We start from the raw sequence: 18828 nt of genomic DNA on the forward strand, positions 1-18828 counted from the left end.
GAGGATGTCTGAGAACAGCAAGCTCATTGTGGCTTTTAACTTCTTACCTTAAAGTTGTCTGCTACAGCAATAACAGTGCCTCAGATGCATTGCATCACCATCATACCCACGATAACAGGAAAGACCACAGTAAGTGAATTATGGCTTTTAGTCAGCACTTACCAAATCATGTCTGCTGACTTACATATTTGTCAAAGACACACAGAGTCACTAATCAGCTCTGTAATTAAAAAAGAATACTAAAGTAGCACAATTAAAATTAAAAAAAAAATTATGTATGTATGGGAATCCTGCCATAACTCGCCATGTTCGACTGATTGATTTCAAACTCATTCTTTGCAATGTTGATGATCACCTGTGACGAGCCACCTATGGCGATTTAGGATTTTTGGCTCAAACACCCAATCAGCATGGGAGGCAGGTGTTCTAACCATGAGGCCAAAACCCAAAGCTTCAAGCATTTCTTTGCTAGAGCATCTTTGGGTATTGGTGAGTGTTGTTTATTTGCTACATAGCACCACCTGGTGACCACCGTTACATGCAGAAGCTTTGGTGCTCAGTAACATTTCTCCAACAAGTCCAGGCTAGACATGCCTCGTAGCATAGTCTTTTTTTTTTTTTTTTTTTTTTTTACAATTGCGTTTGTTAGACCGTGTCAAAGTTGTCCTGCCCATTTTTAAAAATTGTTCTTACGCCCATGATTACCTAGGACAAGGACAAGATGTTTTCACCAGCATGTGCTTCTTCGTTTGTTTGTTTGCAGGATACTCAAAAAATAATGAACAGATTTCAAAGACACTGGATGAGCAGAAAGATAATATTCCAGACAATAATTGATGCAGTTTTGGAGATGATGCAGAGTATATTCTGGAACTGAGATCCAGAAAAATATTTGATACATAGCAACATTTAACTCAGACAAGAGCAATCCGAGATTTCTGACGTCTGCCAATCTGGATCCGGATCACCTCCAACATTCAGTGGAGTCTTCCATGGCCAAATATCTATCTGTGATGCAAATTTGGTGAGAATCTGTCAAGTCTTTTTTTTTAAAGCCTACATAAAGTGAAATCTTGATCCAGAATCTAGGTCTGGATAACCACAGATAGATAATAGGCCATGGAAGACTCCATTAGAGGTGAAAATTTATTAAAAAATATGTGCAGCTTGTTTGATGTAATCCTGCTAACAGTCAGACAGACAAATCAATAGGCGCTGACGATTTTATTACATCCTTGGCAGACATAACAAGGCATCAAAATGTGCATGTGCAATGTACGAGGTCTGTCAATAAAGTATAGGTCCTTTTTATTTTTTTCAAAAACTATATGGATTTCATTCATATGTTTTTACGTCCGACATGCTTGAACCCTCGTGTGCATGCGTGAGTTTTTCCACGCCTGTCGGTGACGTCATTCGCCTGTGAGCACTCCTTGTGGGAGGAGTCGTCCAGCCCCTCGTCGGAATTCCTTTGTCTGAGAAGTTGCTGAGAGACTGGCGCTTTGTTTGATCAAAATTTTTTCTAAACCTGTGAGACACATCGAAGTGGACACGGTTCGAAAATTAAGCTGGTTTTCGGTGAAAATTTTAACAGCTGATGAGAGATTTTGAGGTGATACTGTGGCTTTAAGGACTTCCCACGGTGCAAGACGTCGCACAGTGCTCCCATGCGCCGTCGTCAGCCTGTTTCAAGCTGAAAACCTCCACATTTCAGGCTCTATTGATCCAGGACGTCGTGAGAGAACAGAGAAGTTTCAGAAGAAGTCGGTTTCAGCATTTTATCCGGATATTCCACTGTTAAAGGAGATTTTTTTAATGAAAGACGTGCGGACGGATTGCAGCGTCGGCTCACAGCCGCTGCGACGCTCCGCCACAGGAAAAACACCGCAGTTGGAAGCCTTAAGGACAAGTTGGAACATGTCCAGCTGTTAAACAATTTCTCATATACTCACTCCACTGAAAGCCATCAAAAGCCGCCTGGATTTTACAAATGGTTATCAACACGGAGGTGTTTTTCCTGTGCCACCACACCGCGCCGGCTGCATCCCGACGCGCGGACCCGTCCGCACGTCTTTCATTAAAAAAAATCTCCGTTAACAGTGGAATATCCGGATAAAATGCTGAAACCGACTTCTTCTGAAACTTCTCTGTTCTCTCACGACGTCCTGGATCAATAAAGCCTGAAATGTGGAGGTTTTCAGCTTGAAACAGGCTGACGACGGCGCCTGGGAGTGCTGCACGACGTCTCGCACCGTGGGAAGTCCTTAAAGCGACAGTATCACCTCAAAATCTCTCATCAGCCGTTAAAATTTTCACCGAAAGCCAGCTTAATTTTTCAAACCGTGTCCACTTCGATGTGTCTCACAGGTTTAGAAAAAATTTTGATCAAACAAAGCGCCAGTCTCTCAGCAACTTCTCAGACAAAGGAATTCCGACGAGGGGCTGGACGACTCCTCCCACAAGGAGTGCTCACAGGCGAATGACGTCACCGACAGGCGTGGAAAAACTCACGGATGTGCACGAGGGTTCAAGCATGTCTGACGTAAAAACATATGAATGAAATCCATTTAGTTTTTGAAAAAAATAAAAAGGACCTATACTTTATTGACAGCCCTCGTAGTTAGCCACGCCCCTGATGGAGTCAGACTGAAAAAAGTGCTAATCTCATCAATACACTCAAAACGGTTTGTGGGAGCAAAGAACATCACATTCATAGTTTAATAATAATAATAATTCATAATATAATATAATATAATTATATAATATATAATATGGCCAAATATATATATATTATATAATATACAACCCCTGGCAAAAATTATGGAATCACCGGCCTCGGAGGATGTTCATTCAGTTGTTTAATTTTGTAGAAAAAAAAGCAGATCACAGACATGACACAAAACTAAAGTAATTTCAAATGGCAACTTTCTGGCTTTAAGAAACACTATAAGAAATCAGGAAAAAAAATTGTGGCAGTCAGTAACGGTTACTTTTTTAGACGAAGCAGAGGGAAAAAATATGGACTCACTCAATTCTGAGGAAAAAATTATGGAATCACCCTATAAATTTTCATCCCCAAAACTAACACCTGCATCAAATCAGATCTGCTCATTAGTCTGCATCTAAAAAGGAGTGATCACACCTTGGAGAGCTGTTGCACCAAGTGGACTGACATGAATCATGGCTCCAACATGAGAGATGTCAATTGAAACAAAGGAGAGGATTATCAAACTCTTAAAAGAGGGTAAATCATCACGCAATGTTGCAAAAGATGTTGGTTGTTCACAATCAGCTGTGTCTAAACTCTGGACCAAATACAAACAACATGGGAAGGTTGTTAAAGGCAAACATACTGGTAGACCAAGGAAGACATCAAAGCATCAAGACAGAAAACTTAAAGCAATATGTCTCAAAAATCGAAAATGCACAACAAAACAAATGAGGAACGAATGGGAGGAAACTGGAGTCAACGTCTGTGACTGAACTGTAAGAAACCGCCTAAAGGAAATGGGATTTACATACAGAAAAGCTAAACAAAAGCCATCATTAACACCTAAACAGAAAAAATAAGGTTACATTGGGCTAAGGAAAAGCAATCGTGGACTGTGGATGACTGGATGAAAGTCATATTCAGTGGTGAATCTCGAATCTGCATTGGGCAAGGTGATGATGCTGGAACTTTTGTTTGGTGCCGTTCCAATGAGATTTATAAAGATGACTGCCTGAAGAGAACATGTAAATTTCCACAGTCATTGATGATAAGGGGCTGCATGTCAGGTAAAGGCACTGGGGAGATGACTGTCATTACATCATCAATAAATGCACAAGTTTATGTTGATATTTTGGACACTTTTCTTATCCCATCAATTGAAAGGATGTTTGGGGATGATGAAATCATTTTTCAAGATGATAATGCATCTTGCCATAGAGCAAAAACTGTGAAAACATTCCTTGCAAAAAGACACATAGGGTCAATGTCATGGCCTGCAAATAGTCCGGATCTTAATCCAATTGAAAATCTTTGGTGGAAGTTGAAGAAAATGGTCCATGACAAGGCTCCAACCTGCAAAGCTGATCTGGCAACAGCAATCAGAGAAAGTTGGAGCCAGATTGATGAAGAGTACTGTTTGTCACTCATTAAGTCCATGCCTCAGAGACTGCAAGCTGTTATAAAAGCCAGAGGTGGTGCAACAAAATACTAGTGATGTGTTGGAGCGTTCTTTTGTTTTTCATGATTCCATAATTTTTTCCTCAGAATTGAGTGATTCCATATTTTTTTCCCCTCTGCTTGGTCTAAAGAAGTAACCGTTACTGACTGCCACAATTTTTTTTCCTTATTTCTTATAGTGTTTCTTAAAGCCAGAAAGTTGCCATTTGAAATTACTTTAGTTTTGTGTCATGTCTGTGATCTGCTTTTTTTCTATAAAATTAAACAACTGAATGAACAATCCTCTGAGGCCGGTGATTCCATAATTTTTGCCAGTGGTTGTATATATATATATATATTTTTTTTTGTTCTGCATACCCAGAGGTGTTTTTGTCTTTTGGCTGACCCCGTGTTTTTGTCGAGGGTTCTCCAGTTTTTCTTGGTCTTCCTAAGAACCTCCCATCCAAGTACTAATCAGGCCCCACTTTGCTTAGCTTCTGCGATCTAACAGGATCAAGCATAAGCAAAGTAGAGCAGCCGCTCTGCTTCCCCGGAGGAAGACCAGCAATTTCAGGTTTTGGTTTTTACAGTGTTCTTGCTGAGTTCACCGCTGAGTTCAGATTGTGGTGGAAAACTGCTGAGGGTGTGGTGGTTACTGCAGCCACTGTCCACTCAACACAAAGCTTTGATAAGGGTCACAAGCTGGTGCTTTAGTGTGCACGTGTACACTCACTGATCTGTGTACAGTCCCAATCTCACACACACACACACACACAGAAGGAATTGTGCTGTTGTGCAGCGTGTTGGGTTGGCAGAACGATGGGAAATGGGAGCTGTGAAAACTCCACTAGACAGAAGCTGCTGGCCAACTGTAGGTGTCTGAGTCTGTGCCTGTCGGAGCGCGAGGCAAAGGAGGTCACACTGGGAGTGGTGGCAAAACACACGGTGTCACGAGGTAAGGATGAGAAAAAACAGACGGAGAATAAAGGCAGAAAGCAGAGGGAGGATGACAGAAAGGAAGGCAGTGAGATACAACACGGAGACGTAAAGTGATGCCAGAAAGCAGAGGTGGAAATAAGATGGAACTGAAACTGGGAAGAGAAATAAAAACATAGGAAACTGGGCCAGATGCAGCTATAGAATGAAAGTGCAGCAGATAACAGAATATTTACAGAGGAATCCTTCAAATGGTGATACAAGCACAAATTTGGCAAAAGTACACCTTAGATATTAGTCTTTTGAAAAAAAAACGACAGGCCACTTGAATTTTCAATAGGCGGTCACGTAGGGGTAAATTGAAGAATTACATAGGGGTCAAAATATAAAAATGCTCCAGTCATATTGAAAATTATACCACATTATATGTCTGATTGTAAAGATTCCAAAAAGGTATAATTTGGAATATGTATGACTGAATTCTACAGAGTTATGGGGTAAAAATAACAAGAATGGTGACAAAGTTCAGTGTCAGTTGGTACAGGGGTCAAAAGTTAGAGTTGCTCCAATTTTGTTCAAAGGTGGTGGAAATTATTGGTTGAGTTAATAGGGTTTCAAAAAGGATTAGTTTGCACCATGTATCATGCGTAGTTATCACGTTACGGGGACGTCACCATTATCTAACCTTTACTTTAGAGACCAAGCACTCAACACAGTCAAAACTTTCCATTTATTAATCCAAGTAGCTCAATCAACAATTTGCACCATTTTTTACTAAAATTGGAGCAACTTTAACTTTTGACCCCTGTACAAACTGAATAGTCCAAACTATAACTATGTGGTATTGTTTTCAATATGATTGGATCATTTTTATATTTTAACCCCTGTGTAATTCTTCAATTGACCCCTACGTGGCCGCCTATTGAAAATTCAAGTGGTCTGTCGGTTTTTTCAAAAGAGCAATGTCTAAGGAGAATTTGTACTGGATTTGGTGCTTGTATCACCATGTGAAGTATTGTTTCAGTTATTTGCTGCACTAAAGGAAGACATAGGTTATTAAAAAAAAACTGTCAATGCTTCCAATGGTGAAGGCGGAGAAAAGCAGCCTGTTAAAAATGAGAATGAGCCTTGTTTGTGTAAAATCAGTCCAGGCCACTCGCAGCTTCTGTTTATTTGCAGACATGTGTGTCCAACATACTGCATATGTACAGACCCCATCTCCGGTCGCACACTGGACCCGCTTCGGAGCTCATGAATTCACAACCACAGCAACATGAGCAAAAGTCCATGCACAAAGTGACAATAATACACAATCTGTCGCCACTTTATTAGCTATGCATTGCTAGTATAAGCTTGGGCCCGGTTTCATAGAGCCGTCTAATCTTTTAGTCTACTAAACTTACTGAGTTGACTACTGTTAGTCACCCAACATTATTCATCTAATCACCGTTTCACATTGATGGCTAAACTTGTAGATTAGCCGTCTTACATTAGTCAATGATTTTCACGGGCATTGTGGCCTCGCAACTGCCATTGCAAAGAAAGTTTTGTTTACGTCCGGATTGGTCACAACCGTAACATGTCTGTTAGACTCCCACCCATTCCCATGATGTGTATGTCCTGTCCCACCCACACCCGTGAAATTCTAAAGATTCTGCCAAAATAATAAAGATGCATTGATTTTGTGTCTTCTCCACTCGCACAGAAGAAAACATGTCATTTACGGTATTAATAAAGAGATTTATGGGGTTGTTTGTTTCGTTTTCCTGGCCTGTATGTCTTTTGATGCACTGGTCAGGAATAGCGCTCCTATTTCATCGTTTTCATTTAGTTTAAAGATGGTTTCATATGTGTGCCATATATGGGCATGCAGTGTTGCTACGGTAACTCTCACTGTGTCTATCTCTGTATGTGTACCTGTTGCTGTCCGCTCATAAGTGCCAAAGTAATATTCCTTATGATTCAGCCCACTGTCGATTTGGAGACGTTGATGGTGTCACTGATGACCTGATGAAAGGCCCCACAGGCATCATTTCAATGTGCGTCAAGGATCAACATATTGTGCATTCAGAGATGCTCTTGTGCTGCCATTGTATCAGCTTCAACCAGTCTAACCATTTTTTCTGACTTCTGTCATCAATAAGCAATGTATTTTCATTTATTGCTTTTTGAGACATTTTCTGTAGACCCTAGAGATGGTTGAGATTTGGGGATGAGCCTCGGGTCCTATAGAGGACTTAACTGCTACTTATTCTCCTCGAAATTGTTGTACGTCAACTTCTCAGGAGATCAGAAGTTTCTGAACTACTCAAACCAGCCCGTCTAGCAACAGCAGTCATACTACTCTAAAAGTAACTGAAATCTCTCTTCCACCTTTGGACACTTGGTCTGAATTTCAGCAGATTGTGGTCATCATGTCTCTTATCAAGCCAGTCTCACAGCACTTTGTGATGGCATTACGAAAAGTTAGTTAATCTATGGGCAGTGGTGGGCACAGATAACCAAAAAATTAACTTCGATAACAGATAATCAGATAACTGAAAAGTTATCTTTGATAAAAATAAAATGATAAACCACCCAAAAATGTATCAGAAGTTACAGATAACCGATAAATCCCAGTATTGTCTCTGGTATACATGCAACTACTAACAAACTGATTTTGAGTTTTAACACCACGATCGCTTCTGGAAGCATCAAAAGCAACAGCAAACACAAACAGTGAGCCAGCACTTCTGTCTTTGAACATGTTGCCCCCTGCTGGAAGCTCCTGTTTACTACATGGCTTCCAGCACAGAAGCAAGCTGAGAGGAGCCATGAAGCTCAACTCTCTACTCAATCACAATGCTGCCGTCAGGCGGAGGTCTTGGAAAATAAAGCAATGCTGAGTTATGGTTTGGTGTATAAATAAAATGAATAGTGGTAGAATAACTCCATTAATGTAAATTCTGTAATTTGTACAAAGTTATATATAACATATATCTTTTAATGTTGAATAATGCACTAATTCTGAAGTTTTGTAACAAACACAGACAGATCTCAAAGAATTCTGGGTAAAATGTGCCTCCGCTAACACTGATTTAGTTGAGTCATTCATTATGTAAACCAACACAATGTGAGGTGTGTCGTGTGTTGGTGTTTACAGATAAATGTGCTTTTGTAAAATATTCCATTTTTTTAATTTGTAAAAACGGGCATTTTCAAAAAAAAAAAGCCAAGTAATTAGATAACCGTCTGATGTAACCGGTGTCAAAAATAAATAGAACACTGCCATGATCTACTGGTGCCAGACGTTCAGTACTTAAGATGGGTTTACACTGTGCAAGTTTTGGCCCTTTTTCAGCTGATTTTTCATTTGTGCAAGAATTTTTTGGATCGCACCGAGTTTCAGGTTAATCGCGCGTCCTGCATTGTTTAGTATATGGAGTAACAAGCTGCGTTTAGTATCTCACGACCACCTCCTGATCGACGATCGTATGGTCAGATGAAAATCAAACTTATTTCATATTCTGGTCGGCTGTCGTGAGGGTATCCCGCTGCTGAAGTGCTACAAGCATCCAACCTCTCGCACTGTGCAGGTGCAAACACTGCAGACCTGTCTTGTAATGTTTTTTTAAACTTTGATGTCTCCCATCGAGTTTTTGTAAAAAAATAAGTAATGTAAATTAAATTTTAAAAAAGCTTCTGTTTACGTTTTGCTTCTGGAAACACGAGTCTGACGTGTGGTTTTTGAACTTACAATGTGTGTGAAAATCGGGCGCTCTGAACTGTTACACCGTGCGGGTCTGTGGTACAGTTTCAGCTGGAACCGAGTACAGTGATTGAAAATATCAGCCTAGCTTCAGTTTGAATATTGCCATGAACAACACTACTGGCCAGTAGATGGCAGTAGAGACCGTAAAAACTTGCCAAAACAAAATTCCAGATAATCCGTGTCTGCTACATTTAAGATGCATGGAATTTAATAAATGCAAACACAATAACAACATTTATAAACCCAGAGAATATATTCACGAGAATGTTAGGCACTAGAGTTTAATGCTGTTGTCCGTGGAGCCTGACCAGAGTGTCTGAAATGCATTTCTCATGTCGCGAAGGTACTGAGATTACCCTATCACCCATAATGCACCTGGACACAGCATGTCCACACTAAAACCTTAAAAATTAGCGCATTACTTTAAAACTAAAACATATATATGATATTTTCACTTCATAAAACTTCAGAGGTGACATTAATTTAAATAACTTGTCCGAAATTAGTTTGGTTAAAATTTGAACCATAAGTTAAAAATGTATGCCTCTGGATGACTTGGGTGATGTTGCCTGCATATCATTATGGGGTTAAAAGAAATGAGGGGGGTTTTTTGGTGACCAGTTCTCCTTTGCCTGCAGACGATAGAGAGGTTTCTTCTAGAAGCAGCTCTCCTCTGTTTTGCAGAGGGTAGAACTACACATCTGCTACAAAACATTTAACAGGTAGGTGCTCAACTGATTTTAAATTTTATAAATGTTTGTAGCTGTTCAGCTTTATTTACCATGTTATCGGTCTAAAAATTATCAGACAAAAATTTATCACAAGATAATTAGTCCGATAGTGGTTTTTAAAGTTATCTAAAAAGAGAATCTGATAATGAAAACATTATCTTCGATAATTAGAGGTTATTGGATTATCGGAACTGTGCCCACAACTGTCTATGGGTTTGTGATATTGTCACGAAAATGGGGTGCTTTTCATGACAGGGGCACAAATTAATTGCGTGACAGTGGTATGAAATGCAGGGTGACGGTTGGGGAGGGGGGGGGGGGTCTGAATGCTGTATTTCCCTTAATGAAATGTTGAAGTAGCATACCTAATGAACTGGCGAATGAGTTAATTTCCTGATGTTTTATAGTGGTTTGAGCAGCGGTTTAGAGTGTGAATATCTAAAACTCATCCTGTGTGTGTGTGTGTGTGTGTGTGTGTGTGTGTGTGTGTGTGTGTGTGTGTGTGTGTGTGTGTGTGTGTGTGTGTGTGTGTGTGTGTGTGTGTGTGTGTGTGTGTGTTCCCTGTTGAGCGGGTGTGAATTGGACCCAGGAGAGAAAAACTGTCCCTGCTTTCAATCCATTTTCTTCAGCCTTGTTAAGCCTGTTAACCCCCCCCCCCCCCCCCCCCCCGAAAAACCCTCGACTCAAATTAGATGCAAATGAGGTCTCAAGTGGCTTCCCAAGGAGGACATTATGGAATTGACTGGCCTGAGGTAATCTGTGAGACCGCCTCTAAGGGCACGGGCAAGCGCATGCACGTGTGCGTGTGTAAATCTGTTGTGGCCACCAGTGTTTTTCTCTCGTTAACCTTTCCAAATGCTCTGTTTACAATACTGAATAAAACAGACCGTTTGAAAATATTCCATCTGCACGTTTGACTGGTGCACTACCTGCTTGGAATTCACAGCCAGAGGTGACAGAAACGGACTATTTTCAAAATCTGGCGCCATCATTGGTTATGGCATTAGGTCATGTGACTTAGAACTTATATTTGTCCTTTGATTAGTTATTGTCTGAACTTTATGTTTGGTTCACAATTTGTTAATACTGAGCAGCGCGCGAGGCGACGGACCTGCTGAGCGTAGCGAGGATGATAGAGGAGCGCGAGTGAGTTCATAGTCCATCCAACTCAGTTTCCACCATGACCGCAAACTAGAAGTACACGTTCGTCACCGCAAACAGGAAGTTAAAATGGGAAGTACACAGGAAGCATGATGGGAGAGAATGAGGTGCATGATGGGAGAACTTTTTCCTGCAAACACATAGAAACGGCATCACATCATCACACCGGACACCAGTGAAAAGTTGACGAAGGAATACACTGAGCGAGCCGCATTACTGCCATAACTGTGTAGCTTCGATCAACAAAGTAGTTCGGAAAAAATCTGCCCGAAATCTGACTTTATTTTTCTTCTTCACATTTAATGGCGGTTGGCAACCAGCTTACAGAACATTACCGCCACCAACTGGACTGGAGTGTAAGTCAGGGGCTAATATCCACAAAAAAATAGGTAGCAGACTTATACTATGTGCAGTAATCCTGTATTCTTCAGATAGCTGTAAAAGTAATTGAAGCAGATGAAATCTGAGGATCTAATGGATTAGCTTCTTAAAAAGGGCTTAGTGGTAATTAGTCATTTATAATCAAGTTTGTGAATTACGCATAAATAATATATATTGTTGTGACATTGATTACAGATCTTGAAGAAAGAATCAAATGTCTATGATACATATAGAAATAGTATGAACTCTTAGTAATTTGTTGCTTATTCATAATGGCAGGTACTATAATGAAGATTTTACATATAGAAATACCGCAAACTGTTACTAATTTGTTGCTTATTTATATTTAGAGGTCCTGTAATTAATATTTCTACATTGTACATAGCATAAGTATCTAGTTTAATAGAATTAAAATATTGTTTTATGATATTGTCATTAAATATCTCAGTATTTTCTATAATTGCAATTTAATACGTTATACGGGTTGTCGGTGTCACATAAGTCAGGAGAATAAATATCTTATGTTGTGTAAACATCACTTTTTTAATGAAATCATCAACCCCTGAAGAAAATTATTAAAATAATACTGCCCAAGTGAATCTTCAATTTTTACAGAATTTCAATCAAACAACTTCAGTATTTTTCAATAGAGACAAACGTTGCTTGGTCAAAGACTTTGCCTTCATTATATTACTGTCATACCGATTTAGAATAGGAAATTTATGCTATGCTACATATTTATGCTATGGTCACAACAGCTGACTTCTTCTTCTGAACTTTGAGCTACACTTTCTGCTACTGTATGTGGTGCTGCCTCAAGTGGTATGTGTATGTCTTGCTAGTGTACTTTGAGCTCCTTGCACCTTTTTTTTCCCAATGTGGTTTTAATACTGCTAATGGCAAATAAACTTGAAACTTGAAGTGGTGAACAAAAGGCAAGCAGAGGCATCGCCAATGTGTTGTACCACAGAAGTAAAAAGGCCTGAAGAAGGTCCACTCTATTTTATGCAATATGTTTTTGAAGGTAAGCAATTTCACTTTTAGCTTATTATAAATAGTAAAATGGTAAATGGACTGCATTTATATAGCGTTTTAATTCTATATGAGAATCCCAAAACACTTTACATTAATGCCTTGCGTTCACCCATTCACACACACACACACACACACACACACACACACACACACACACACACACACACACACACACACACACACACACACACACACACACACACACACACACACACCAATGTCGGGGTGCTGCCATGCAAGGCGCTCACTACAACCTGGGAGCAGGGAATTAAGGACCTTGCCCAAGGGCCCTTAGTCTTCACAAAAGGCGAATGCCTACATTAAACAGAGAACTGTACAAGACCACACTCTATTGCACAGAATGTAATCATTCCATAATAAAAAAAGTATCTTTCCTGAATTGTATTGTTGCCCATGTATCTATATGCCGTAGGTTATTGTATCATGTTATAAGGGAGAGATGCACATCTTGAGTTTATGTATATGCCTTAGGACAATATTTTTGAGTACGTAACTCACAATAACCTTCTGAGTCATGCACCAAAGCTGCACAAATATCATCTTGTATAAAATTTCCAGGAATCAGTAAATTAATTTATGTAATCAACTAAAATGTTCCATTCAAGTAACTGCAGAGATACATCCAGAGCTCAAACCCCTGTCTAGTGTAAACCGATTGTCAGATCTTTAAAATTAAAGTTCATCTTCATGTCAAATTCAAACTCAAGCAACGTTTTTCCAAAAAGAAAAATCAAACTCTTCTGCTTACAAGAAGTGAATGTTTGATACTAAAAATACAAGCTGCTGATGGAGCACTACTGCTGGTCCATTTGTCCAATTGTTGTGGGACACTGGAAGAACACCACTGTGCTCTCGGTGTATTGGAACATTGTGTTGCTAAGAAACATCCAAATGGCCATATAGTAAATTTAAACATTAAACATTGTAATGTTTAATCATTGTAATCTTGCCATCAAGTTATAGCCTAACACTGACATTACTGTCTAAAGAATTAGAATGACACCACATTTATTTGTTGTTCCCTGTGTCTCACATTGTGGTGAAAAACTGAGATGAATCTATTTGATTGCAAACTTGTAAGAAAATAAGATATTTTACCACTCAACAGCACAAGGTAAAAATGATACCAGTGAAAGGCATCTGATGCATACATGCATCACACACCACAATAAAAATCTACAGAAACATATACAGTACATATGTCTGTAATGGTGTTATTGACAATTCATCATGTGACCTCTGTGTGATTTCATTATGAAGTCATACATACAAGCCAATTAAAAATATAGTGCTGGTCAATTATGCTTCAGATCATCCATCTAGTCTTCTTCCTTGCTGAGATATACAAAAAAACAGGTTTTCAGACCATGCTTTCCTTTGACCTTTGACCAAACTCCTCCAAAATCTAATCACCTTGAGATATTTATAGAACTAATATTCCCATTATCAATCTAGGGTTCTTGGTTGCTGAGATATACAAAAAATACACATTTTCCTTGGTTTCTATGCTTTCCTCGCCCTTTGTCCAAACTACTCTGAAATCTAATCACCGCTAGATATCAATTCAATATTCTCACCACATGTGATCTATCTAGGTTTACGAAGATATACAAAAAAGGTGTTTTTCAGACCATGTGTTACTTGACCTTGATCTTTGGCCAGACTACTCCAAAATCTAATCACCTAGAAATATCTATCCAAGTAATAGTCCTGCTACGTTTGAAGGAAATCTACTCTGCCATTTTTTAGTTATCTTATCCACAGACACACACACCAGTGAAAACAATATCCTGCTATTGCAGCTTTGCTGACACAAGTTAGGTCAGGTCTAGGCAAACGTGCTCAAACCGCTGCATCCGGCACACTGTGGAACACCATGGGTTAGTCCAAGTGGACGTGTCCAAGTTGACAACCACTTGGACAGCTCGCTGTTGCATCACCACCTCCAAAGCTAATCATCTCCCTGCTGCAGCCAGGTGATGTGTGTGTGCCACCTTGGCCTTTTCCGTTTGCTGCACACTGGACCATGGTCAAAGAAAAATGTGCCACACCTCATGTGACTCTCCCAAATTGGACACACCGGGCACAAAGCCATTCCAATGGTACCAAAGGATTCTCCAGAGAGTCGTGGTACCAAAGCCTTCCAGCTGTTGCATTAAATGCATTAAATTTTTGTTAGTCAGTCGTAAAGTTCAGGGAATTTAAACCCTTTATCGTTCATATTAATTTTTTGCTTAATTATCTTGACAAGAATCTGTTGTCCACATGGATTTTATCCCAGTTGCCAAAGCCAAGTCCCTGCTCGGGGCAATAATACTCATCTCTCCAAAAATATCCCCATCTGCCGTAACCTTTAAAACTGGAATCTCATCCATTTTAATGTTTCCCATCTCACACTCCCTAAAATATATCTCCGGAGAGAAAGAGAGAAAGAAACGAAAGCAGACAGAGATGGGGAATGAGGGAGGAAAGGACTCAGCTGAAACACTGACCTGGATAAATCAGGGAAACATAAACACATAGTTTCTGGGGTGGAAGGAGGCGGAACGGGGCGGGAGGGGGCAATGCTACCCCACATATTCCACCCTAGAGATCGAAACAAGAGGTAAGGGACCCCTTATCCTGCCTTGCCATCTCAGCCTGCTCTAATTATTTATTTGCGTAGGGTGTGAATGTCTTCGGGGGCATTGCTGCAAAGCAGCCAGCAGGTCCTGGAAGGTCACAGTGGTCCTGTGGGATGGACTGAGGTTCAGTGTTCACACTCACGTCCACCCAGAAACATAATCATACTCACCAGCACAAACACGTAGGCATAAAAACATACACACACACACACCCTCAACACGCACGCATGTTGCGTAGCCACTGTTGATTGTGTTTGTTGTCTCAGGGTTAGGTCTGTTGTTGACCCCCTGCAGGGCTTTTGGCTGCTCCGTTATCACAGATAATCGCTTCCATACCTTAACAGCATAGGTGGGTATGTGCATGCGTGTGTAGTTAAAGTGGAGTATACGTGTCAAGAGCTGGTTACAGGCAGCAACAGCATCTGTCGCTGCCTCAGGAGTGAATACCATTAGCAAGTAAGGCTCTTAAACAAATTCTTTAGCAGTAAAATAACTGACTTTTTTTTTTCAGAAACCAGCTCCTGATGATGCAACTCAACTTGACAAACCTGTGACAACCAAGCAGGAACCTTTAAAGCTGCAGTTCTGACTGGCTGATTGACGCTGGTTCCAGAAAGGGCCAGCTTCCCATTGAAGCCCATGTTAAAATATACAACTTTAAAGCAGAACTAAACATGTTTATAGCCATTTACAAAGTTTTTTTTTCCTCTATAGTTCCTTTCTCTCTCCATGACAACAGGGTGTGTTGTATAATCAAGTTTCTCAACAAAATAGCAATACACAGCTAGTATATGCCAAAAGCGTATCTTCATGTAATCCCAATATAAAGCCAACAATATCAGAAAATAACCTCTGAGGCTAAAGCATAGCTTTTTAACTTCTTAATACCATCCCTTGTGGGAAGGATTTTTTTTTTATATGTTTTCATTTTTAAAACTCCTTCTCTGTGATTCAACTGCAGCCAAGCAAAGAACTTGATATCAGCTATTGTTTAGCCATGGCAACAGGCAAAGTTTTGGTTGCCATGGTGCAGCACAAGGACATTCATAATGCAGAAAATAGAAGGTGATGGTACAGAAAGATTTTGTTATCTTACTGTAGAAACTGGGAGTATGCACTCTTTATGTAAAAATCACTTTTTGAAGAAGACACAATTTGCATTTTGTGCAAAAAATATATAATTTTTCAAGTTTCTTCAATAATTCCAAATCTGTCTCAATTCAGTTTATGATTGAACTTGATTGGTCTCAGGTATTCCAATCAGGATATCTGCAATCCAGATAGATGATATTCCAAAATCAGCTTCACAGCAAACTGGACACCCACATAGTCTCCAAAAGATGTTGCTACTATAATTCCAGTAATTCTTCTATTATTACGTAACGTAACATGATCAGTTTTGAGCAACTTGCTTTAATACCACTACAAAGAGGTGATTCAACACCATCTTCAAAATGACCATATGCACTCACTGTACAGTAGTGTTAATTTAACACTGCAACATTTGCTGCATACAGACTTCAACATCTGTGTGAAAACAAGTGGTGACTTATATTAGATTCTTAAAAAGCTACCTAATGTGACCCTTTTATCTATTTCGATGTAATGGGTGGTAATGCATGTTAAACTGGCCTTACATGTACTATGTTAATTCAACCTTTATTTAACCAGGTTAGTGCCACTGAGATCGAGATCTCTTTTGCAAGGAAGACCTGGACAATTACAAAGTTTCCAATTCAACTAACCTGCATGTCTTTAGATGTACGGTGTGGTGTTTATGCAAATGACCACAGCATACATGCACTATCCAAATCACCAATGCGTGTGTGTGTGCACTATTTAATTAACTGTACATGCACAAGCCTATTTTTACCACAAAAAATATACATGCACTAGTGTATATCGTCACAGTGTACATGCACAATCAAAATTATCACATGCACTCTTCAAATAACCACCCTGTACTTGCATGATAGCCCTTTAAAAGACACCACAACATACATGGACTCTTTAAATCATCACAGTGTACATGCACTGTGCTTTCTTGGGTTCATAGTGAAGTCACCTAACTGAGAACTTGCCCCAAGTGAAGTCACTCCACTCCAGGTGAAGTCACCCCACTCTAGTAACACCTGATATGTTCATGTAATAAACTATTTATACACAGCAGTGGCATAATACACTGTGCTTACTCAAGATTTGTTAGAGAGATGATGTTTTAAAGTAGAGGAATGTAATTGTCAGATAAAAAGTCCATTGACGGGAGAAACAGGGAGCACTCCCTAACTTTAAACTAGTCATTCTTAATTATTAAAAAAATAATAATAATAATAAAATAAGCATGGATAGATGGAGTGGGGTGACTTCACTGAAAAAAGTGGGGTGACCTCACCTGGGGCGAGTTCGCAGTGGGGTGAATACCCTCTGAAGCACTTGTAACTTGAAGTACGCCTTATTTTACCTTTATTGGTTATAGAGGATTTTGCTCCCAATTATCAAATTATCACCACAAAAAGTGTGACCATTCCAGTCCCCACCATTTATTAAAGTTTTTCCACTTTGGCACAAAGCTTGCACCAACTTTGTCTCATTTGCAGGAAAGTTTTTCAGAAGTTTCAAAGCTTCATTAATCAGCAGTGCGACGGGGTATTTTAATGTGAAATAAGGTTGAATTACATTGATGAGCGATTTATAGGCGCTTCTAAACAGTAAAGTTGAAAACTAAGTTGTCAGGGTTTTTGTTTTTACTCAAAGTTGTGGGCACAGTTTAAACTCGTGATTTGCGTCTGAAAATGTTTAATGAAAACTTGGATTTAAAAAAATATACTGCCTAAAAAAAAAAAAAAAAAAATTGTGTATAGCAGCTCGAATACTGTCTGAATATGTGATCATGCTCACAAGAAAAAGCGCACCATCAGTAGCCGCGCGGAGAAACTTTAGGATGTGCGTAATGAGTCACACTTACAGGCGCTCGACATTCCTCGGTATTCCTTTGGGCACAGTTTTCAAACCCAAACCCTGACAGTCCACATGCGACCCGGAGCAGCTGCACTTGTGTGGGCATCCGTCCACCGGCGCAGCGCGCAGCAGCAGGAGCAGCAGCGCAAAAACCAAAGTCCAAACCCAGCAGAGCGCAGCGCGCTGCCCCGGTCCGTTCGAAGGCATGATATCCACCAAAACCAAACGGAAGCTGGGTGATGATCAGTAAGGATCCCGGGGGAGGAAACCAAAAAAAAAAAAAAGTCAGAAGAGGCTGTGATGACAATGAGCCCAGGAGACTAAATCAAATTAAAGTCGCTCCTGCAGAAAGTTCACCAAAGTTTGACTCAAGAACGAGTTTCCTTCAAACGCTCCTTTGCCATTGAAGAACCGGAGGAACAGTGAGGAGAAAGTGAATTTGGATGCGACACTTTCACAAACTTTACAAAATAATTAAATAATGCTGCGCGTCACTCGAGTCGATGCGTAAAAGTCTCCTCCATTCACAAACTCCCGCTGCTGCTTGACTCCCAAAATTTTCTGTGAGAAAATGTTCAGCTGGGGTGTAACATCCTCCAAATGAATATTATTCAAAAAAAAAAAAAAAAAAGTGCGAGAGAAAGATGAGCCGCGGTCAGGAAAAAAAAAAAAGTTAAGAGCGCAGCAGCGCAACGCGAACGGCTGGAGGTTGGAAGAATGAGGCGGACAGATTAGACATGTTCACCAAAATAATCTCCCCCCCCCCCCCTCTCTCTCGCTCCCTCTCTCTCACTCAGTCTCGTACATACACACACACACAAAAAAACGGTAACTTTCCCACAAAAAACACAATTCTCAGTTTTTGCCGCATTGGAGGACAAACTTTATTGATTTAAAACTTCGTTTATCACCTTCCTTTCGTGTGCCACATGTAATCTGATTTGTAAAGTCTTTGGCCCGTCATCTCCAAAAATAAATCATTTTCGGCGTGTAGAATCGTGACACCTTCATGCGTTAACAGCCAGCAGATCGAACTGGCGTTCGATTTGATTGAATCCAAATGTGATGGAGTACGCACAAAAT

General features: G+C 40.0%; 1 protein-coding gene across 1 annotated transcript in view; it reads right to left on the reverse strand.

Moving 5' to 3' along the window:
• Positions 1–18413, reverse strand: part of slit3 (slit homolog 3 (Drosophila)) — a 713397-nt gene extending 694984 nt beyond the window's left edge. Inside the window, exon 1 of the mRNA XM_034181986.1 lies at positions 17753–18413. Coding sequence (XP_034037877.1) covers positions 17753–17952 — 200 coding nt within the window. The 5' untranslated portion in view covers positions 17953–18413. The remainder of the gene's footprint in view (positions 1–17752) is intronic.
• Positions 18414–18828: the final 415 nt, after the last annotated feature.

Source organism: Thalassophryne amazonica, chromosome 11 (genome assembly GCF_902500255.1).
Source record: "Thalassophryne amazonica chromosome 11, fThaAma1.1, whole genome shotgun sequence".
NCBI classification, from domain to species: domain Eukaryota; kingdom Metazoa; phylum Chordata; class Actinopteri; order Batrachoidiformes; family Batrachoididae; genus Thalassophryne; species Thalassophryne amazonica.